This window comes from Micrasema longulum, unplaced genomic scaffold (assembly GCF_059751315.1).
Source record: "Micrasema longulum isolate JH-2025_06_02 unplaced genomic scaffold, ASM5975131v1 h1tg003299l, whole genome shotgun sequence".
Taxonomy (NCBI): domain Eukaryota; kingdom Metazoa; phylum Arthropoda; class Insecta; order Trichoptera; family Brachycentridae; genus Micrasema; species Micrasema longulum.
Window position 1 is genome coordinate 91171 of NW_028280377.1, and position 21936 is coordinate 113106.

The window sequence follows — 21936 nt, forward strand, 5'->3', positions numbered from 1 at the left end:
GGTACATATCGAGACGGTCTAAAATTAAATCGATATTCATGTACGGTAATGTGTATATTCAGTCTCGTGGTGTAACGGTCAGAGCGTTTGCTTACAATGCAAGAGGTCTTGGGTTTAATTCCCGACATGGTTGAAACGAAATATTTGTTTTAAATAGTGTTTTTACATTGGAATACTTCATAATCCATGAACTAGTACCTGAAACGTAAAACTGATCATCTTACTTTCATGTAATACAAAAAATACCAAGATACGTTGCAACTGTTGCAGCAATGCAGTGCCCTATGCACTTATAGGTGCGTAAATTAAATGATGACGATGATTGTCCCATTCACCCAAACTAATATTCTATCAACTGCTCCACAAGTGTCTAGCTTATGTTAGGTTGTTGTTATTTTTATTGTGCGTTTTGTAACATAAACAAAATAGATGTACATATATACCTTGTTTTTAAAACTGTGAATAATTTGTAAATTATTTATGTTTATTAAGTAAGTCTGCTCTGTTTATTCTCAAATGTAAAAACATTTCAAATAAGTATATTGTCAAGCAGAGGCGGTTCCTTAGTATGTGCATAAGTGCAGTGCACTGCCAAGTAAAATTTTGTGCAAATAAATTAGTCTTTTTTTATAGTAAAAATATGTTATAAGAAGGTAGAAAGAAACAGGGATTCGTTGCAATATTATACACGTAAACATCATAATATTCAATACTAGCGCCAAAAGATCTAGCGAAATCAACTCTAGCGGACGATTTTCTCATCTTGTCTACGCATGCGCAATCGTTCCAGTGCATATTCTGTTTTGCACAATCTTTTACCCTGAATTTGTAAGAACTATATTATATCTCCTAAAATCGTCATTTAAGTGAGATAGGCAATGCTTCATACCGATGAATTGTGCGTTAGAGGGAGAAGATAATATACATATTCCGGGCATTGCCGACGCATGCGCAGATTTGAAGTTCGTTTGAAATGTCACTTTGAACATGCGTAATGACATGATATTAGTACAAATTTAGTTTACTATAACGTAAGTATTATGTTGGCGCACTTAGTTTTTCTAGTTCCGTTGTGCGGGCTGTCATACTAGTGCTCGTTTATCACGTCAGACCTATCATATTATAATTATATTATTGAACTTAATAATATACAAGTTGACAACATGTAAAAAAATGCACTGCCAATGTTTTCGGTCAGGAGCCGCCGGTGTTGTTAAGTGTCCTCGGCACGAGTAACCCCAATGAAGTCACATTATTTTGATTATTCATTATAGTTTGTAAACGAAAAATATGAATAAATAAATTAATATTTCTAAGAAAGCAAAGGTTTACCTTAGACCTAAAAAAGCTCAACCAAAATTAAGTGAGGGTTATCACTTCAGCCCTTACAGGGCTCTGCAGATTGAACAAACACCTTGAAATAATGAACTTTTTCGAAACTTCTATATGTAGGTTCTGCAGTGCAGATGAGGAAACACCAATGCACATTCTATGTGATGGTGATGCGGTACATCATAAAAAGAGCCTCATCTTTGGGGGACCACTGGTTACAGCTGAGGATGTTAAAGAGGTCGCCCTTTACCTAATAGCCCGATACTTTACGGGTCTGGGCTTGGAGGGGGAGATTTAGTGAAACGTAAACTCCCGCTTTCCACACAGCAGCCAGGCTTTTTATAGACCTGGGCTTGGAGGGGGAGATTTGTGAAAATGTAAACTCTTGCTTTTCACACGCAGTCAGGCTTTTTATAGACCTGGGTTTGGAGGGCGAGAACTATTCACTGAAACCCATCACAATAGATCTTCACAGGTTGCAGTGACGTCAAGAGCTTGAATAGTTCTGACCTTCTCCCCTAAGAATAATAAAAACTTGTTTAGAAATCTGTTTCAATTACGCTGCATTTTTTATACAAATGCAGTGACCTATGCACCACTTGTTGCGGACAGGTAAATGATAAAGATGATGTTTGGAAATCTGATAAATCATCAGTATTAAAAAAAAGAGTAACTATTTGGTTGACAGATATTGGAAGTAAGGAATCTGAGAATTTAATCAGGATAGTATTCTAAATATTATGCTATCCCATTGAATCATTTATAAATTTATTGTATTTTTGTTTGTGCATATATATTATGTATGTATGTGTGCATATAGATATATAAAATTCTACGCCGATTATCATTATTGTTAGAAATGTTTTGGGAACTATATAAGTTTTTTTTCTCATAGTTTATTTTTAGTTTTTTATTCAAAATATTGTCAATTAAATTTGGTTCATAACCGTTTTTAAAAGCGATCAATTTACATTAATCAATTTGTCCCATCATCAACGTTTTTGCAAATTGATGTAACCTTATAAAAACGTCGTGATAATTAGTTTTATTTAAGTTTTAAAGCTTATCTTATATTTTTATGTTGATTTATGTGTCAAGCATTGTATTAAAAAAATAAATTAACACGCCAGATACGAATGATTTTTCGTGTGTCAATATAAATAACTTCTTAGACATTCCTTCAAAGTTAGGTCGTTTTTTTCTGACAAATGTCATTCTAATTAAGCTTTATTTTAAGGACTATAGTCAGTTAAACTTTTCATTATATTGATCACTGAATATACGTGTAACATGTCCTTAACACGGTTAAACACACATTCCCGTCCATATTACAAGTTTTACAAAACACAAAACTACAAATCGATTTTTATTAACAAGTAAGCGCGGACTATATTATCTAGTGTATGAAACAAATCAATTTGAGGTTATTTGTTTGTCATTTTTTGATCTTTGACTTAAATAATTATCGAAAAAAACGCTAGATGTCAGTAATGTGTTAGTTTTGTCTTTCTGAAACCTAAGCCCTTGTAAAGCAGTGTTTTTAAACTTACCCATACACGCGTAATTACAACTGAAAAAAAATCCACACATACATGTTGTGTAGAAGTATACAGATTTTATTATAAAAAGAAAATAGGCATTAGCAGTTCGTGCCTCTGCCGACATTAGCTCTTAACGGCGCCACGATCGGAACAATACACTCTTAAAACTGAACAACATTTGGCGCATTTTTCAAATAGTTACCGTATATTTTATATTATTTTTTGTTATTGTTTTAATGAAATTCTATTAGAGTAGGCACTGTTTTTGTGCCTATATAGAACACACGTCACTGTAATGTATGTATATGTATCTTTCATACTATGTGGGTACATATATAAATATATTTATTTATTTTATTTTATTTTTACATTTAACGTAAACTGTACTTTTTTTTCTTCTTTTTTATGCTATAACTGTTTTTCTATTTCTTCAATATTATTTTTATTTATAGGAAACATATTCGAAAACCGTATTTGCTGCCACAGATCGGTTTCTTAGAACATGCATTAGCCCATATATGAACCGATTGCAAGATTAGGCACACTAATATTTCTGGCTTGCCGACCCTTCATATACTGAGCTTACTTCTAGTACAAGTAAAATTTGCCAGAGTGTTTTTTGTGCCATTTTTGTAAAAATGTATGTAAATAAAAAAAATAATAAAAAAACGTGTATTGTTTGGCTCAAAGGGGTTAACAGAAAATTTTCTTTATCATTTAATACGGATAAGCCTAGCTTTAGTCTTGCCGGTCGCAGTACTTCGTGAAGGAGTTTAAAAAAAGTTAAAGCTTGGATTACTGTGTTTATCTTGCTTCGCATTTCCTTATTGTCTCATTCTATTTCACAGGTATCTTGGATAAGAAGAAAGGAGAAAGATAGACATCTCATTACCGTCGGAGTATCTACATATAACGCGGATCAGAGATATCAAATTATACACCCGCAGCATACAGAGGTAAGTGATAATATTATGTTACATTATTGTAAACTTATTTTATTTTCGAATTTTACCTTTATAAAATTGTGGTCGGTCTTTTTAAAATAATTGTAATAAATTATTATTTGTTTATATTTACAAATTATGAAAAAGTTTCTTTCAAACTCCAAATCCAGTTTTACCTAATCAATAAAATAAAAATAAAAGAATTTTGTTTTTAACCAGTTTTTTTTTACTGACTGGTTTCAAAGCTAAACAAACTTTATTATCAAGGTATACTCATAAATTCTATACTTTTTTATTATGACAGTGATTACTTAATATTGTTGTGATACATATTTTTTTTTATTTATTTATTTTACAGAAACAAACAGTTGACAATTATATGATAACATACAAAAGATACAGATTAAAGACAGACCAGCAAAGTTTCTAAATAAAAATCATACATAATTAGTTGTGGTACAACAAAAGAGTGTGTTTATATATATTTGTATGAGAGTGAGTGTAGAGATGTGTTTGTGTGTATTTGTGTTAGAGCAAGTGTTTATGTGTGTATAAGTGTGAGCATCATCAAATAGCTAGTAGGATCGTATCGCAGCCAGAAAGAATGAGTCTTAATTTGTTTTTAAAGGGCATGTTAAATATATCAATAGATGAAAAAAAACATTAACGTTAGAGCAAGAACGATAGAGGAAAAAGTGTGCTACAGGCTAGCAGATGGAATAAATACTTATTTCTTGTCTCGCAAAAGGGAACATTTAAATTAATTTTGGAGAGTAGGTTAAAATAGTCTACTTTATTATTTAATAATTTATGTAAATAGCCTAATTCAGATACAGTGCGTCTATTTTCAAGGGTAAAAAATCCATTTTGTTTGGCAGATTGGCTGTAAGTGTAAAGCGTTTCATTATTTTTATAATCTCGGTATTTTTAAATGGGAAAAAATAGAGCCTTTAAGTTTTTTTTTACGAAATAGGCATGAATAATGACCACGACGTAAGACAAAATTCTTCTAAAAACCTCCTTAACAATTTGAAAAAATAGATTTTTCGTTTTAATCTTATAAATAAAGACTTTCTCAAACCGATCTCAAGCGATGATATATGCAATGTCTTGCAACAGTCTCTGCAAAAGTCTCTTCCCTAAGATAACCTTAATAATTTCTCCCAAATGCCAAGTGAGCAAATCCACGGATAAAAGCAAGTTGTTAAATATGTCGTACTTTTAAGGAAAACTGCCACTCAGTGGAGTTCTGGTGCTAACCCTAATTTATGGAAGCAAAGTATGGAATCAGAAAATCAAGGATGAAATTACGCTGAATGCCGTTGAAATGCAATCTCTCGGGCGAATGTGCACCAAAATTATCTATGATACAAACATCATCGGCATCACAAATGGACAGCGAAAGAACGGCTTACAGGATTTACGATAACAATTACGTGGTGTTTTATCTTCTTTGTCTACCTCTACGGGGAAACGGGATTTGTTTGTTAGTTTGTAATTCTGCAATCTCTTGGGCAAAGCCCGCTGTTCAGAATTTTAACTCTCGATGTTTTTACTTCCGCATTTTCTCGTTTCTGTTAAGACGTGTTAATAATTCCAGTTACGTTTTCATCACAAAAGCTTCGGGAAAGTTTTGAACAAATTAGTAAAAGTGCACACGCTCGTAATGGCGGCAAATGATAAATGTAATGGCTTCCCAAAGTTATGCGAATTCCCCTAAACTACACGCCGTAGATTAACGTGGGCGTGCTCGTTACATCCATTGCAAATTGAATTATTCTGTTTTTGCTTCCTGCTAAGTAATAAACCGCGTTACTTGTGCTTTTAGCTTTGCAAATTCAATCTGAAACAATTGAAATAAAGCGCACGTTACAACGCGCGGTTAGCAAGAGAACATGGTTCTAAATCAACCCTATTAAGGTAATTTATTACTTTTCTTAATCTTAACAAATCAGTTGTTTATTTATTATTTTTACTATGAAATAATACGCCTTTCCTTATAAATACGTCACTGGGCACAACCCCCGTCGAGGTATTATTTATATTATGCCCCTAGGCAGTGCTGGATTAAGCCAGCGCAAGACCTGTAGCAAATATTGTTAATTTAGAGGCCCTAAGTTTGATTTTGGGTATAAAATAAAACACAACTTTTACAAAGGAAATTTTATCGATCGAATATTAGTGAATTTAGAGATAACACAACTCAAATCCATTTCTCTCAACAAACCACTCTCAGTGTTCATTAGAGTAAAATCATTTAGACGATCGTGTCCCATCGGGTTTCTTACCTCATTTTTATACGTTTTAATGTCAAAAAAGAACATTCCCCACTGCAGTTGGTAATAATTAAAGACAAGTAAATCCGTAAGACTTATTCCACATTTGGAAAACACGATTCCGATGAATTTTCTATTAAAAGCCTATATAATTGTTGTTAAAGAGCCTCATACTTTTTGTTGTCAATAGCAGCAGCCACATCGGTCTTAAGTAGTTCAGCGAACTGCGCAAGTTCGTCGCCTAGGCTTTCTTCCAAATCGTCTTTGTAAGCACTGATGATATTTGGAGTTCTTTTCAAGATCTCTTCTGCTGTAAGATATTTTAATTGCTGAAGTATTCCAAATACATCAGTTACTTTTTATTTTTTTTATTTTTTATTCATAAATTTCATAAAAAGTTCAAGTTTTTCTAAAATTCTAAACATAACTTCTTTTACACATCTAGTAAATGTTATCACTGTAAATCTCCAAAAAAAAGAGACTAACTCTTGTGCTTGAAGAGTGACTTACACTGTTTTAGTTGTTTATTTATAAGAGTTTATAAAATTTAGTAAAAATAATTTTGAAAAGAAATAACATAAAACAATTATACATTCATACTAATTAAAATTTATTATTGTTTTTACACGAGTTCAAAAAATTTCTTTAGATTAACTTTAAATTTATTTATTGATATCTTATTTTTAATAGTTTTTAGTTCATTAGGAATATTATTTTAATTTTTTATACCTTTGAAGACAAAGCTATTTTGACCATGACTTTTATGGAATTTAGAAATCTTAATATTATGTCGGTATCTGAGTGACTTCTTCATTTCAAATTATTTTCTTTTTTCTTTTTTATATATTTGTATTATAGAATTGTTTTTATAAAGAGTGTCTACTGTATGAACCTTGAATATTTTATATAGACTTTCCGTATTGAATATTAAGGGTTTCTTTAAAATTACTTTAATAATTAATCTTTGTACTATTTTAAGAAGGTTTAATATATTGACATATGCACCACCCCATCCTATAATACCATATTGTAACAAAGATTGTACAATTGAGTAATAAGCTATTTTTAAATGATATGCTTCCATGCTTTTAGCTAAGGCAGACAGTATATTATCAATTACGACAATAAACAACTAACTTTCAAATTTTTGTTTAAGCTCTAAATTTTCAACTTCATCAAGCGTAGTAGAGCCGCTGAAGTGGCCGTACTTAGCATTTATCTTGCATTGCCTTGAAGATTGTAGCTGATATTCTTCACACTCAATCAACATTTTAGCTTTTGCTTCAATATTTGAGAATGCGAATCGAATCGCTTGATCGTACCCGTGTAACGATTCATAAAGCGCATTAGGGAACAAATGTAATGAAGCGCTAGTTGCTTGCAAGCGTTCTAACATACCGTTCCACAATATATTATTCCTGTTTCAAACTTATTAATCTTAAAAACTAACCCGTAGGCCTGATAACGACACTCTACCTTTTGATCCATATTATTAGAGATGTCATACAAAACTTTTTGGATAGTGGTAAAACCGCATAAAAGTGCCTTCGTTGCATCAGCTCGAGCAGACCACCTGGTGTCTGACAGTTTTCCATCTCTGCTGCAACAAATTAAGCCACAGCATTTCGTTTATTAATGCAGAGTCCGAAAATGAAAAAGTTTATCACTGCGGGAAATAAGATAAAAAGATGTTTTTCTCTGCAAAAAATAAAACATTCAACTATACAGTGAAGTTTCTTGAAAACGTATGAAATAAATGATGAAAAATGAACTACTTTGATCGGCACCATGATAAACGAGTGTTGTGATAGATTTTCAGTTAATGGGAAAACTGAATAGAACGTGTGACGTCAGACGTGGAGATATTTTTAAAATACAAAACTTAAACAAAACATAGCGCTGATAACACGATACCTACTAAAAATATTCGTCAGCCTCGTGGCGTAATAGTCAGCGCGCTTGCCTACCATGCAAGAGGTCTTGGGTTCAATTCCCGCATTATTGAAATTAAATATTTAATTAAAAAATATTTTTTTAGGCTAAAATATTTCAGAGTTCCGGGACTAACACTAGAAGCATCATACTGATCATCTTACCTTCATGTTTCAAAAATGGTCAAGTTACGCTGCGATTGGTGTATTAATGCAGTACTCTATGCACCACTAGGTGCGGAAAAGGAATGATGATTGATAGTCTTTTAACAAAATAAAAAAAGATTAAAAAATCAACTAGGTCCTCATTACGATGATGGTACATTAATTTCTTTTGAATTCGATTGCAAATGACTTTCTTTTGAAAAATGCATTAAGAAAATAATTACTTAAAGTGCATCATTCAACAATGCAGTTGATTGCACTTTAATATTTGCATTTAAAATTGGTATATTTCCCTTGGCTCAACATGCATCCAACTACACCCTAACTAAATACTGATGCAGGAAAAGTGGAGTTTGCTAATGTTTGTTCGTTAGCAACGGGCTCCGCAGATAAGTTCACAAACTTTAGCATCACCCTGTGTTCCGCTACCCGCATCACACAAAGTTTCAGCCAAATTACTTATTTCCCTAAAACAGAAAATGTAACGTAGAACATAAAATACATTATTGTATCGAATTGATTTATACTTTGTAAAATGTCTGAACGCCCTGCCTAAATGTAATGGAAAAAACGTTTCTCTTCGTCGGAAACATCATTATTTCGATTTCAATTTATTTAATACGTTTATGTATATTACAAAAATATTTTTCTTTTGATACGTCTCTTCTACATATATTTTTTTATATAACGATTATAATTGGCTTATGCCGTCTATACGATATAATAAATTAATAAATTAATTTGTTAATTACACATTGATACCTTGAAAGCTTGTGTACCTTTGAAACCGGTCGGTAGAAAAAAATAAAATAGGTGATGAAAAAAAAATGGTTTTACCATCATAAAATTATTATTATTTTTTGTTTTTTTCGAATACAAACAGATGTACAGGTTAAATTAATATTTAAAAAAAAAACTATATAAAATGTATACATAGTAGTGCCTGCCATCCAATTATATGTATTCCCTAAATAATGAAGCGACGACGGCTTACAGTTTAAACTATAAAAATAATAAATATACCTTATATTAAAATCAGAAAAATATGGACAGAACAAGAAGATAGTGGAAAGGAAAAAAAGGAAATTGATAAGGAGTGGTAAAGGATGATTGAAGAAAAGTAAAAGTGGAAAATTGCATTTGATTTAATGAATTATGAATGAAGAGCATGAATCAAGCCTATTAATTATCTTCTGTACATATTGTATAGAGTGTTAAATATATCAAGACTATTAAAAATTTTGTTAAATGTTTCACATATACGAGGGATTATAAAATACAATGAATATGTCCAAATGCTTGCAGACTGGCTGGATTTTCTCTCTAGGTAGGTGTTCATATTTAAATTTGTTGCAACAGAGAGGGAAAATATTTTTAAGAAGCGAATATGGGAGTCTGGGCATTTACAGGACTTATGATTTGTCGTTGGGTGGTTTGAGTGGCCACTTGTCACAAAAGTCAACAGGTGGAAGAGTTGAGGAAATGTGGATGTGCAAACATAGGCAGAATGGTGAATGTTACACAGTGTGTAAAGTGGCCACTTAAACCAGCCAATGACAGGTTTTAATCCCTGTAAATGCCTAGACTCCCATATTCCTTTCTCAGAAATGTTTTCCCTCTCTGTTGCAATATAATTATTATTAAATTGATTAAAAATTACAAATAAGTAACATAACGTGCACCACGCGTTAAGAAGTAAGAAGTTAGAAATTGATTCCTAACATATATATTTTTTTGTAATCCAGCCCTTGTCTACAAAAATTTGGAAAAACTCAAAATATTGTTGATAAATCCACCTGGTCCATGAAGAAGTAAAGAAATTGGAAAAATAAAATTTTCAGGCGTTGCCTAGTATGTAGGTGAAATAATTCAATTAGATGAATCTCACCCGCATAAATAAAGGTTTGAGCTCTCTAACTTCCCAAACATCAACAGATGAAAGAATTGAAGGAATGTAGATGTTCAAATAAGGGCAGAATGGTGAATGTTACACAGTGTGTAAAGTGGTAATTTAAACCAGCCATTGACAAGTCATAACCCATGTAGATGCCTTGACTTATATATTACCTTATTTTAAATGTTCTTCATCTCTGTTGTAATATGTTAATAAAAACAGCTCCCCAGGGAGTTGAATCCAGTATTTGTCTACAAAAATTTGGACAAACTAAAAATATTATTATTTTTCATCAAATTTTTACCTCTCGCGACCACAGTTTTGAAATCAATTTAAATGACCTCCTAACTTGTTGTAAAAAAATTTATATATTACTTAGGTTATCATCAAATTCAAGTTCGCACGCGCTTACTAATATTACCTTTAATTAAAATCTCATTGTTTATTTTTTAATCTTAAAAAAAACACATTTGAACGAGAAAGGGTGAACACTGAACACGTTGCTACTACTTGGAGTAAAGAAACTGCTCGAGTTTAGATAGGTAATCCGATTAGCTTTTTTCTATTTTTGAACAAAGGTTTATTATTTATTATTTTTATTTCAAATACGTCTTATAACATCTAAACGGAAAACATCTAAATTTAAATTAATACGCTTTTTTGTTTTTTTTTTAAATGATAATTTACTTTTGCTGTATATGAGATTAATTTTTACACATGGCGCTTCAATTACACTGCATCTTCATATTTTTTTTATATGATAGTTAATGTGATCATTTTTACGCTTCAGTTGCCAGTCCTGCAACTGTGAAATTCTCATTTTGATGTCCCTATCAGCATTTAGTATGCAAACCAAGAGTTTATTTATTTAATGCGTTTCTTAAATATGTATTTTTGGTTTCAGGATTGGACTCTTCAGATAAAATTCGTCCAGAGAAGGGATGCTGGCTTATACGAGTGTCAGGTGTCATCTCATCCCCCAACAAGTATATTTATACAGCTCAATGTTGTGGGTAAGGACTCTTAATTCTGTCACGACTGTTATATCGAGTAATAATAGTCCCAATCACCATGCCATTACTTCGGCCTGATAATACATGTGGCACTGGACTAAAATACTCAGTATTTCAATTATTATGTTTTGTACCTGATCACGCCACTCGCCAGACAACAGGGAAATTTTCGGATTTTGCTGGTTCGCGGATTTCATAGTTGCAATTGAACGTAGTTATGCAGAAAGCAGCCAGTCCACAACTTAAAAAAAATGAGACATTGATTTTATCGGGTGCAGTAGGGTCAATTCTATGTTCTGTTAAAAACAGCTAGACCGCTTTGATACAAAATTTTGCTTCAACCTTCTGAAAATGGTATCAATCACAAAAACCTTTTCTCAATTCAAAAAACACCCACAGTACTTAAAAATCTTAACGAATTTAAGAATCATTAAAATTGGTCAAAAACAAAGTTAAATTATTGTTTGAAATTTAAAAAAAAAAACTAATATATTCCTTTCTTATCATTTGTTAAAATCAAAAAAACATTCCAAATGTTGTCAAGATTTGTTTGTTCACTCTGTTCATAAAGGTGCTATTATCTCAGTTTCACTTTTCTATGGCTGTCTGCTCTCTGCATAACTAGGTTCAATTTGTATTTTTTACATTTACATTTTTTTGCACCACAACAGGCCAGGAGGCCTAATTACAGTGGTAAATTACATCACAGAGCACCCAGGCTTGAGAAAAATCACATTTTAATTTTTGTGTTCTCACCGGGAATCGAACCCGGAACCTTCCTCGCGTGAGTCAAGCGTCTTGACAACTATACCACGGAGGTCGCCAATTGCGTAACCTTCATGTACCCTGCCACCGAATCCCAATAAACACTAACGTAATTACCTACCTTGTATAACCTGATGTTTGAACTTCTCTAGTGGTAGGCAGTAAATGATACCAATATACCAGGATACCAAGATCTCATGCACTTTTGACGACGGTCCGGTTATTATTGGAAAGAAAAATATTGTACCCACAGTAGTATAATCGCAATATTCACACTAGGGCTCAGTAGGTGGCAATAAATTTAACGCAGTAACCTAGTAAACCTATCTAAATATCAAAATAAATAATCTAATACACCATTCACCATTCACGTGGCGCAATCAGCACTTTTTTTTAAATTGTTTTTTTTTAATTACTTGCATACTTAAAAAAAAATTTTTTTTTTTGTTCTTTCTTCATTTATTTTTTATTTTATTTTTTCTATATTTATTTACATAATTAAAATGTTATCAATGTTTTCTTAATTTTACTACTAAATATTGCTACTTGCTTTGTCGAAATTCCCCTTGAAGTTAAAAATATTGAAATTTAATGAAACAGAGAGGGAAAACGTTTGTGAGAAAGGATTATGGATTTCTAAGCATTTACAGGTCTTATGATTTTTTCGTCGACTAGTGTCACTTAAAAATTTAAGTTAAGTGGTCACTTGAAATACTGTTTTACATTTACCGTTTTTCCTATGTGTGGACACTGTTTGTTCCTCAACATTTCCACGTGTTTACTTTTGTAAAATAAAATAAATAAAACCTTTATTTATGTGGGTGAGATTAATCTAGATTAATTATTTTACCTGCTAGGAAACGCCTAAAAATTTATTTTTTTTAAATCTTATTACATTTTGGTACATTACATTTTGGTACATTTTTCCATTTTTTTGCACCACAACAGGCCAGGAGGCCTAATTACTGTGGTGAATTAAATCACAGAGCACCCAGGCTTGAGAAAAAGCCAATTTTAATTTTTGTGTTCTCGCCGGAAATCGAACCTGGAACCCTCCGTGCGTGAGTCAAGCGTCTTGACCACTACGCCACGGAGGCCACCTCTTACGTGCTATTTGAGTAATAATACTCCACTGGCTAATAGAGTCGTCCATATGGACAAAAAACATTTTATAATTATTAACCACGAAGGAATCTACAGTTTACAGCAATACAATGGGCCGTATATACTTAGGTCGAAAATTGCAAGCGCAACCTGAAACCACCTGTTAAACTTTGTTGTTTAATCAACAATTCGTAACGCTTTTGTTCTATGCAATACAGCTTAAGGGCTTTTCTAGTGAATAACTTTTCTCAGTATACATCACTACTTTGATTAAAATAAAAAATTCTACTTAGGTAGGCCTTAAATAAGGAAAACATTATGAAATCTGTGGTGTGGATTTATATATTCATTTTTAAGAATGATATTTAAAACAATCAGTTCGTTTATTTAACAATATTATACGTTCAAATACTTGTAGAAATTAAATGGTAAAATAAGAAGTTTGAAAATCGAAGTTTTTTTAGCATTGTCTTGTAGGCAAAATGATTTGGATCGGGGCTGCTCAACCTTTTTACCAGTTGAATTGGGCCAAACATACAATTCAGAAAACTTTATCGGGTCAAAGCGTTTGTCACGGCAGGACAGTTCCTATGTTAGTTACTTTTAAGACTTTTTAAATAAAAAATCTAAAACGTTTCATGAAATAAAATTATTGTTTGTAAAAATAATAATAAAAATAGCCTTTTAAATCAAAATCTAAAAGTAGGTTATTGATAAAATTAATGTGATTTCTAACATTGTGTTTGTTGCAATGATTTTCTTATACTGGGCGTCAAGTCAAATGTTTACAGTAACAACAAGTCACAAATATGTTGTTCTGTTAGTAATGAGCGGTATTTATTTATTTAAACATTAGTTGTTATATTACAACAGAGATGTGAAACGTTTTAGAGAAGGTAATATAGAAATACAGGCATCTACAGAGCTACTGACATTATACACACTGTGTAACATTCACCATTCGGCCCACATTTGAAGTTATATATTCCTTCAATCGTTAAATAAATTGATGTTAGTGATGTGAAAGAGTTGGAACTTTTATTCATGCGGGTGAGATTCATCTAATTGAATAATTTCACCTACATACTTGGCGACGCCTGAAAAAAAATTAATTATTTCAATTTCTATACAACTAAACTACTAAAAAACTGCAAAGCCACTACCAATTTCCAGAAATCTCCAAAACTTTCTGATAAATGTTGTAGTTTCGAAGATACTTTTTCGGCAAAAAGGTATGTTAGGGCTAAATAATTTTATAATTTAGTGAGTTCTTACTGAATATTGGTAATTTAGCAAATTATATCAGTCAAACTGATTATGAAGGGATTGGTAAGATAAAAACAAATATTTTGTTTCTTTCTCTTGAAGTATGTGGGCCATTTAAAATTAGTAGGCGGGCCACAATGTGGCCCGCCGGCCTGGGGTTGAGCAGCCTTGCTTTAGAAAGTTGAATCTCACCCACATCAAAAAGGGTTTCAATTCTTCAGTTTCACAACAATCAACCGTTGGTTGTGTAGGGTCCATAGTCAATGACACACACGTGTTAAATTAGTTCAGCTGAAGCTGACTAATGACCGACGATGCAATGTCATCATTTTCTATTGAATCTAATACAACTTATATTACAACTCTAGCAATATTGCACATAAAGACGGGATCGTCGCCCTGCAGTACATTCACATCGTCGCTGCCATAAAAAAATGAACAACAAAGGAACATGGTCTATAAAGAGACCACAGGACGTAGCCAACATCAGTCAGCTCATTCAGTTAGTCAGCCCAACAAGTTCAGTTCACGTCAGACCAGCTCGACGACTTCACTCAGTTCTGGAATGTAGTTCAAGTGCAGTTACTTCTATCATCGTTGACGTTACACTCGTCCGACATAATTCATTATTTATTCGCTATGTAATAAATACGCATCAAACAGCAATCTTGTGTCTTCTCTGTCAATCTCTAACTGGGATAGGAACTCCAACCAAACCCTCAACCACTTATTTCTACAGTTTAATCAAAGAAACGTTCATATTTAAACAATGGCAGAATGGTGAATGAAACATGTGTGTTATATAACCAATAAAACTATCCAGTGACATCTCATAAGCCTACACTTCCATATTCTCTTCTCTAAAATTTTTTCCCTCTCGGTTGTAATATGGATATCTCAACAACTTCTTAGGGGGCTTATTCCAGTACTTGTTTGCAAAAGTTTTGACAAAAACAAAATATTTTTCATATCAAATTATGGTATAACAAAGATGTAAAGTAAAATATCTTTCCATACGTGACTCTTACCTTATCTTCATTCGAACTTACATGAATAATAAATGAAAATAAAATATTCGTGAGATGATGGCTTATCCCCTCATAATATTTTACAATCTGGAAAAGAAAATGTCACACACGTTATAAAAAGATCATTTCTTATGCACGTCAGAAAATATGATAATATATGTTTTTATTTGTTGAGCCATAAAATGGAGTTGTGTATCTTTTTGTGTCTTTTTATTCTTCAAAACTGATCCATAAATAATAAATGCTCTAATGTTTCTTTACTGAAGCTTTTTAGTATAAATGACCATTTTTCCTCGATTTTAAGACGCACATTTATTTCGGGAGACCAAAGATAAAAAATATAATACCCTTTTTTTAAAATAGATATTCTGTAGAATAATGAATATAATTTTAAAATAGGCATATTATTCATATGAATTATCTCTGCAAATCGAACAAACTCTTTACTGAAACTTGTAGATGTAGGTTTTGCAGTGCAGAAGACGAAGCACTTCTACATATTCCAAGTAAATGTGATGCTTCATATAATAAAAGAAGCCGCATCCTCGGAGGACCACTAGTTAAACGTGAGGATTGTGCAGATGACGAAGCACTTATACATATTCTATGTAAATAAGATACTTCATATTATAAAATAAGCCGCATCCTCGAAGAACCACTAGTTAAACTTGAGGATTTTGCAGACGACGAAACACTTATACATATTCTAAGTGAATGTGATGCTTCATATCATGAAAAAAGCCGCATCCTCGGAGGACCACTATTTAAACGTGAAGATTTTAATAAACCCGTCCCATAATTATTAGCACGATACTTTATGGATCTGGACTTAGAAGCAGAAATTTAGCAAAATGTATACTCTTGCTCTCCACACTCTAGTCAGGGTCGGTAAAGACCTGGTCTGGGAGAGTGAGAATTATTCACGAGGACCCGTAACAATAGATCTTCACAGGTTTCACTTTAAAAAAAAGGAATATCACTATCAAAGTCTAAAATCTCTTCAGATATGGTGTTTTTTTCTGTATCACTCTTCAACTCATTGTCGGCGTCTTCATACAAAGTTTTATCCTCTACATTAAGAGCAATAGAGAGCTGCTGCATTTCACTTCATCAGTAAGAATGTTCCACTTTTGTTTCCGGGATTTGCTTTTAAGCAACTAGGATCCATTCTGCAATATTAAAGAATCACTAATAATTCATCACGACTTCGCATCACGAATACAGAGGCATCAAATTATGAAAAAATCGTTTGTCTTATAATTTATATGACACTTTATGAGTTAGAGAAAAAAGATAAATTGTGGATGGGTATTAAGAGAGTGCCTTGAGAATTAGAACGACGAGATAAACCATGAACTGATAAACGTTGAAAGAGCGTAGAAGCGTTAGGACTATAAATTACATTGAGCAGAAGTGAGAGGGAGTGATAGACTCTCCGCTGTCTAATTTTGAGCCATTTCAGTTGCCTACAATAATCAGAAATGTGGTCATGTTTCCCAAAACCAAAAATGTACCTTACGCATGTATTCTGAAGTCGTTCAAGTTTATCGAGTTGCTCACAGCTTAAATCAGTCATGAAAACATCAGCGTAATCTAGAATGGGTAGTAGTAATGCTTGTACAAGGGTGCATTTAGTATTAACGGGTAAGAATTTTTGCAAGCTTCTAAGTGAGTGTAGACTGAAAAATATTTTGCGGCTTAATGCATTTGTATAAACTCGCCAGCAGAGATGTTCATCCATTTGTACTCCTAGATTTTTTACGGATTTCCTGTATTGAATATTGGTACCATTGACATTAAGAGGATTAACTGAAGATACGTCTTACTAAGCAATCTTTGACTATCCGGAAACAAAATTTCTGTTTTAGATGGGTTTATTAGTAAACTACTCTTTCATTTGCGATCGATTGAAATGACTTACTCTAATTTCCACGTGGTATAACTAGCAATTCAGTCATTCGTTAAAAACAATTACTATTACATTCGAATGAGTTACTTTATTCGGACTTGAATTCGAATACATTTAGTAATCGAATGCATTCGATTATTTTTTTTCGAATTCGTCATATTTTATTTTATTTTTTATTTTATTTATTTGGATAACCAACAGCTATAATTATATCATATTTATATAACAAAACAAATAACAAATAAGCCAATTACAGGTTTTCACAAGTAGCATCACAGTAATTTAAAAAAGATTCTCGAACATAAAATGAATAGTAATTAAATGTTAATTTAAAAGAAAAGAAAAAAAATACTACGAGTTATTTTGAAAGCAAACGCCGCACGTTATTAAGATTATTTTCAAATAAATCTATGTTAAATGATTTATTTAGTACATTAAAATTATTAAAAGTTCGCCATAAATATGAATTTTGCCTATAATTAGATGAAACAAGAGGTATGTGAAGAAGAGGGTTATTTCTTAAAACTTTGGAAGGAACATTGATAGAAAGTTTGCAAAGTAGTTCAGGACAGTCAATTGAACCAGAGGCAATTTTAAGTAAATAAATTATATCCGCTATTTCACGACGTTTTTGCAGAGGCAGTAGGTGATGTTTTTTACATATATGAATATACTGGTCAGATTTAAACTCAAGTTTCAACCGGAAACACATGAACTTTACGAATTTTTTTTGAATATTTTCAATGCGTGATATCTGCACATTGTACATAGGATTCCATATTTGTGATGCATATTCTAAGTTGCTTCGCACTAATGTACAGTAAAGGATTTTAAGTGTCTTTGCCATAGTGAACGACGTAGAGCTACGCATAACAAAGCCAAGCGCACGCGATGACTTTTTTATGATGCTGTCAACATGGGCGTCAAAAAGTAATTTACTATCATGGAAGACACCTAGATCCTTTACACATAATGAGCGTTGGAGGTTTTGACCCTTAAGCACATAGTTAGTACGTAAAAATTTTACTTTGCGACTAAATGTAATAACTGAACACTTAGAAGGATTAAGGTCCAAGCAGTTGGAGTTGCAGTAATCCTCTAGACGGTCGAGATCTGACTGCAGATCAAAGACGTCAGCTGGGGTCTTGATTGTTGCAAAAATTTTCATGTCGTCAGCAAAACAAAGCAAACGCGAAGAGGTAAAGCATTTATCAATGTCGTTAACAAAAATTATGAAGAGCAAAGGTCCCAGAAGAGACCCTTGAGGCACCCCGCTGGGGACCCGTACCCAACTAGAAATAAAATTATTAACCACTACCGCTTGCGACCTGTTGTCTATATAAGATGAAAACCATCTGAAGAGGTCACCTCTAATACCGATTTTAGTTAATTTTTTTAATAGTAATTTGTGATCGATTCGGTCGAAGCATTTACTGTAATCGGTGTAAATAACGTCTACCTGATGACCACCGTCCATTGAATCAGTAAGGTAATCATTAAGTAAGATTAAATTTGAAACGGTAGATCTCCCTTTTAGAAAGCCATGTTGAGATGGACTCAGTGAGTTTTTAATGGCGGAATATAGTTGGTTATAGATTATTCTTTCAAATACTTTAGACACTATACACAGTTTAGAAATTGGTCTATAATTGGCAATATCGGTTTTAGGCCCTTTCTTGTGGACTGGTGTTATAAAAGCGGATTTCCAAATATGTGGGATTGTGCATTCTTTGAGAGATCTTTTGAACAGCAAAGTGATTGGTACACATATAGTACTAGCAGAATTTATGAGAAAACATGCGGGAAGGTGATCAGGTCCAGCTGATTTTGATGTATCTAGCTTTAAGAGTAGATTTTTTACATAGTCTGTGGTAATCACTATGGAATTAATATCTGAGGTATACACATGAGACGAGGTAGATGAGGGATTAGTGGAATTTCTCGATTGGATACTAGCTGGATTTAGAAAAGTGGAGTGAAAATATTCAGAAAATGCGTTGCAAATTTCAATACCAGTGTTTACTCGCATATTACCTAATACAAGACTATTAGGAATACAGTTAGATTTGGATTTGGACTTCACATACGACCAGAAATTTTTAGGTGAGTCCTCGATGGACTTTTCCACGAAGGCAATGTAAGAATCGTGACAATTCTTTTCAAGATGTTTGATTCTATCACGTAATAATTTAAAAGTTATTAGATTGGAGTGATTGCCGTAAGTCTTATATTTTCTTAAGTATTTATCCTTTTCTTTAATTGCTTTTACTAGCGCGGGGGAGTACCATATAGGATATGAACTGTTCAAAGTCTTAACAGCGGGTACAAATTTATCTCTCAGATTTGTAAAAGTATTGTAAAAAAAGTTTACGGATTCGTCAAATGATCTAATTGAGAATTCAGTATGCCAGTCGATGTCAGAGATTGTACTATTTATTGAATCAAAGTTTGCTTTATTAAACAAATATTTAGTTAGCGGTGCAGGCTTTAGGTAAGTAAGTTCAATAAATTGAGCATTAATGAAGAGAGCATTATGATGCGGGTCAATAGGTACCAATGGGTCCATACATTCACTAACATTAACAATGTCATTAGAAATTACCAAATCTAGGATCCGTCCGTGTTTATTAAAAATTCCATTAAATTGCGACAAGTTATGTGTATCCAATTCATCGATAAGTAGGTACTCATCGTGACTTTGAGCATTAGAAGGCAAGTATGAAACATTATCAGTTGAAAGCCACTTAATACCGCTCAAGTTGAAATCACCTATTATCAAAAATTTGTCAAGCGGGTTATTAGAAATTGTCATATTTAACTTAGAGAAAAAATTTATCAATAGGTCGGAAAAGGAATTGCCTGATTTTTGTTTACATAGGTATAGAACACATAAGTGTAGTTTGGTGCGCGTACGGGTACCTGCGAGATTAAGAGATAGTGTTAGCCACAGATCTTCAGCGCTGGAGTTGAGTGTTGGCTGGGCAATAGCTGATATTTCTTTACGTACCGCTAGGAGAACACCGCCGCCCCGCGACTGTCCCGTTGCCGTGTAATCCCGATCGCGACGCCAAACCATATAGCGGCTGTCAAATAGTTCACTATCGGAAATGTTGTCGTTTATCCACGTTTCGGATAGAGCTATAATATCGTAACTAGATATGCTTAAATTACGTTGGAATATAGTAGTCTTAGAACGTAATCCCCTTACATTCTGGTACAGTATATTTAAGTTGGCGTTAGCCATAAGAAAGATCGTAAATATTAATTAACATAATTATGAAACAAAATAAAATAGAAACATGTGAGTATTGATTCCGAAGATTACCGGTACGTAGTTTAGGCAGAAAAAAATAAATGTAATGTGTTAGAGCGGGCGAGCGGATATAATTTGCAATAAATGTGCGACTAAAAGAGACATAAAGATGTAGATACTTGCGTTGTAGATAAATAAAGTTAAATTGTAAGTAAACATATGAGTATATAATAATATAATAAAGCGAGCGTTTGCTTTCGAAAACAGGGGTTACAAACACATTCAAAACAATCATTGACAGTAATGCGAGTACATAAAAAATACATAAGAAAATACATATCTTGTAGTAACCATCTTCTTTCTCGGTCTTCATCTCTCTACTGCTGAACAAAGGCCTTTCCCCCTCCTCTCTGCCCTTGCTGTAATATAGCACCTCTTTTGAGGTCTTCCGACATCTTTCTGATTATTTTAAGATCTCCACTTCGAAACCTTTGAAGTCCATCTTGTGGCATCCTGCCTTGCGACATGTCCTGTACATTACCATCGTTCTACGATCCTTAATAGACATTTAATTGTTCGTCTAATTTCATCATTTGTTATTTCAATCATATAAGTATTTTACTTTATTTATTTTAGAAAAATACAGCAACATTTTTCTAATGAAATGCGCAAAGATTTTTTTTATATGTAACATAAATTTATGAGTTAATTACCACAATTAGGTTACTTCAAAATCATCATTTTTAATTCCTCACTAAAAACACATTTGTGTTTTTTACTCCATGAAAGCTTCAAATAGGCAAGTCGCGATTCATTACAATCACATCATGGTGATTTGAATAAATGACTTGTCTGTTTGTTGCATCCATAGATGAGAATAAAATTATGTTTTTTAGTGGGTTACTCACAAATGCTATCTTAAAAAAGTTACAACCAGCTTGCGTCAGTTATTATGTTCCAAAAAGTTAAACAATTTTGGATTGGGGACATTTCTCTGTCGTATGTCCAAGGACCTTCAGTTTACTGAATCAGATGACAAACTAGTCTAAATCTTTTTTTTAATTCAAGTATGGTTTTAGTAATTAGTTTGTTGGAATGGGAATGAGTCACAGTCATAGAATGTGGAATAACTAGTGAATGACCAATAAGTTATAATGGATATAAATGTATAATATAAAATAATTAAAAGTAATAAGTAATAAAAAAGACTACAATACATGATCAAATTTGTAGCATGATGCATTTATTTTTGAAAAGTCTGTTGGTGATTTTCAGGACATTGTTGACATACTCGTCTGTGTCTTAATATTCATACAAAAAGACTCCGATTATGTGCAACAATCCTTTCCTGACCCTTATCAGCCACTCTATAGTAATGGACGGAGGATTGAGAAAGTTGACAGCTTTAAATAGTTAGCAGTTCACATAACTGAGGATGGAAGCATACACAAAGAGCTCACAATCCGCCTTGGAATTGCTGGAGCAACTTTTAACATGATGCGTGTTATCCGGAAC

General features: G+C 32.8%; 1 protein-coding gene across 1 annotated transcript in view; it reads left to right on the forward strand.

Annotated features, from left to right (window-relative positions):
- The window catches only part of LOC148270881 (uncharacterized), a 121957-nt gene that overhangs the window by 75863 nt on the left and 24158 nt on the right, over positions 1–21936 (forward strand). Inside the window, exons 3-4 of the mRNA XM_088242099.1 lie at positions 3722–3829; positions 10988–11096. Coding sequence (XP_088098225.1) covers positions 3722–3829; positions 10988–11096 — 217 coding nt within the window. The remainder of the gene's footprint in view (positions 1–3721; positions 3830–10987; positions 11097–21936) is intronic.